The sequence below is a fragment of the Urtica dioica genome, chromosome 4 (genome assembly GCF_054948205.1).
Source record: "Urtica dioica subsp. dioica isolate 48M chromosome 4, U.dioica_male_clone48M_v1_H2, whole genome shotgun sequence".
NCBI classification, from domain to species: Eukaryota; Viridiplantae; Streptophyta; class Magnoliopsida; order Rosales; family Urticaceae; genus Urtica; species Urtica dioica.
The window spans coordinates 26,037,670-26,040,835 of NC_142759.1; the positions used below are offsets into that span (position 1 = coordinate 26,037,670).

Below are 3,166 nucleotides of genomic sequence, written 5' to 3' on the forward strand. Positions count from 1 at the left end.
AATGTACAACTACCCTTTTACCCTCCACTTAAATTTTTCTTACAACCCACACCAACTCTCCATATCCCGCTCATATCTCATTAATACATTAAGCGACATTAATCCCTGACTCTCTCTCTCTCTCTCTCTCTATCTCTCTCTCTCTCTCTCTCTCTCTCTCTCTCTCTCTCTCTCTCTCTCTATCTCTCTCTCTCTCTCTCTCTCTCTCTCTCTCTCTCTCTCTCTCTCTCTCTCTCTCTCTCCGTCGGTCTCTAAAACCCTCGGCGTCTCTACCCCCACGGTCACGCAGAGCCAAACGCCTACGAGACCCAAATGCCCACGAGTTCATAGTCCAAGACCAGCCCGCGCCTACGAGACCCAAACGCCCACGAGTTCGTAGTCCAAGACCAACTTGCCCACAAGGTTTGTCTCGCATTTCTTCATTTCCCATAAATTTCGTGGTTCAAAAAGTTCAAGTTCTATGTCATTTTGATAGTTTAAAGATATTCAAATGTTCTGTTTGGTCTGGGTATGTTCACCAGTTAGTATGAAAACAGAGTTCATCAATTATTGACTTCGGATGTCAACAGTGGACGTCAACTGTTGACATCTGAAGTCAACAAATAATTAATAACTCTACCTATGCTTTTTGTACGCAGTGATGGCGGCTATTTATTTATTATTCAAGCACAGTGGAACTTGGGTTGAACCTGGTTGTCATCATGAGAATGGATCTTTCGGAATCATGGTGCCGTCTGAAGTTAACTTTGCTAGTTTGATGCAAATCATTTACGTGAATTTGGGCAAATCACCATCCACTCATACCATTGGTGTTGCATACGCGATGGTTGGTGCCATGAAACCTGTTGAGATAACCAACGACGCTACGTTAGAAGGTTATTTATATTTGAGGAAGAGGAGAGAAGATGACACGGAGAAATTACAATTGATATTGGAAATAAATGAAATTCCATCCGGGCTCGATTCTCCAAGGGTTGGATCCACTCGCAACAGCCGTGATAGTGGTTGCGTTGGAAACCCGCCTAGAAGAGTTTCCGACATGCCATCCATACCCGAGGAAGGGTGTGGTTCGGTTCCAACTCTTGATTCGGTAATTCGTGGTACGTTCGGATTGGATGACTTAAGATTGTCAGACTATGAGACACAACGACAATGACAATGCTCTCCACCACGAAACTCGCCTCCGCCTATAAATTCCCAATCCCCTCCTCCACCACGAAACTCTCCTCCTCCACCACGCAACTCCCCTCCTCCACCACGAAACTCTCCTCCTCCACCACGCAACTCCCCTCCTCCACCACGATCCCCTCCTCCACCACGCAACTCCCATCCTCCACCACGATCCCCTCCTCCACCACGCAACCCCCCTCCGTCACCACGCAACTCCCCTCTTACACCCTCACAAAACTCCCGTCCTACATCACCGTCTACGCCGAATTCACAGAGCGTCCCAAGTTCATCTACTAGGAAAGACGCAAACATGGATGAGGCTATTATTTTAGATGGTCATTCCCCCGTATTTATTGAGCGACATGCATTGTACAAGGATAAAAAGACTTTACAGAAACACTTGATGTTGTTCGCTATAAACTACAACTTCACATATAAGACAAAGAACTCGGACAAAAATACATTGCATGTTGTTTGTTTGGGAGAGCATTCTAATTGGGCTGTCCGGGCCGTGAGAAAGGCTAACACGCCCATTTTCCAAATTAGAAGGTAAACTCTCTTTGTTGAATTATGTATGAAATTGAAATACTGTAATTAGATCTCTGTTTTTTGACATCTACTGTCATTTGTTGACATCTGATGTCAATTGTTGACATCTGGTGTCAATTGTTGACATCTGGTGTCAATTGTTGACATCTGGTATCAATTGTTGACATCTGATGTCAATTGTTGACATCTGATGTCACCAATTGACATTAATGTTGAAACTAAGTTTGTTGTAATTTTCATGTTTTAGGTTCGACAACGACCACAGTTGTGCCCTGAACGTAAGACAAGGACGTCACCCGCAAGCAACAAGTACTTTAATAGGAGAGGTTGTGAAGCATAAGTGTATTGATCCAAGCGTGGGTATGTGCAAACTGAAAGAGATAATGAACTACATGAAAATGGATTACGGGGTGTCTATGTCTTACAAAAAAGCTTGGCGTTCCAGAGAGCAGGCTCTAAAGTCCCTCTACGACAATTCCATGGAGTCGTACGCATTCTTACCTAAGCTAAGGTACATGATCGAGACTAAGAATCCAAGTTCTTTATTTGACCTCGTCACTGGTGAGGGCGGAGTATTTATTAGTTTTTTCATGTCACTCGGCCCATGGAGAACGGGGTGGAAGTATGTAAGACCCGTGATTATCGTCGATGGTACTCATTTGAAGAACTATTACAAATGAACGTTGTATACGGCGTGTGGGATGGACGGAAACAAACAAATTTTTCCACTAGCCTACTGTATTGGTCCTTCAGAGTCTAACGAAACTTGGATTTACTTCTTCGCCAAATTGAAAGATGCAATTGGGGAATGGGAAGAGCAAGTATTTGTATCTGATAGGCACGCTGGCATAATCAATGGCATCAAGACGGTATTTTCGAACTGTGATCATAGTTTTTGCATGTACCATCTTCACGGTAATTTGAAGACTACTTTCAAGGGGATTACGGAGGAGGTGAAGTGGAAATTTTACGGTGCCTCGAAGGCATACACTCATCGGGAATTTGAAAGTTTCATGGTCATGTTGGACGCTGAAAATCCCGAAATACGACGATACTTAGCTAATGATGTCAGGTATCAAAGGTGGGCACGATGCATGTTCAGGAGAAAGAGGTACGGTATCATGACGAACAACAACGCGGAAGCATTGAATGCATTAAATGTAAAAGTCAGACAATTTCCAGTTTCGAAGTTGATGGATTGGCTGAGAGAGAGAAGTATGAAATAATTTTATGAACGTCGAGATGCTGCGGCAAAAACGAACACGCTCCTGACAAAAGTATACCAAGCCAAAGCAGACAAGTACATTGCATACATTGTTCGAATGGAGGTAAAGTCTACAATTGTTGTATGTTTCATGTTTTGTACAAGATTTTGATGAAGTTATGTTTTCTACTAGGTGAGGCCATCTTCAGTCGACGAGTTTGAGGTCGTAGACAGAGAGGGGAT

The 3,166-nt window shown here is 43.5% G+C and overlaps 1 protein-coding gene across 1 annotated transcript; it reads left to right on the forward strand.

The window, feature by feature from the left end:
* The first annotated feature begins 2,117 nt into the window (after positions 1-2,117).
* Positions 2,118-2,945, forward strand: LOC149401397 (uncharacterized). Its single transcript, XM_089610700.1, has 2 exons — positions 2,118-2,370; positions 2,473-2,945. Exons 1-2 carry the CDS (start codon positions 2,118-2,120, stop codon positions 2,943-2,945), a joined length of 726 nt encoding a protein of 241 aa, XP_089466826.1.
* Positions 2,946-3,166: the final 221 nt, after the last annotated feature.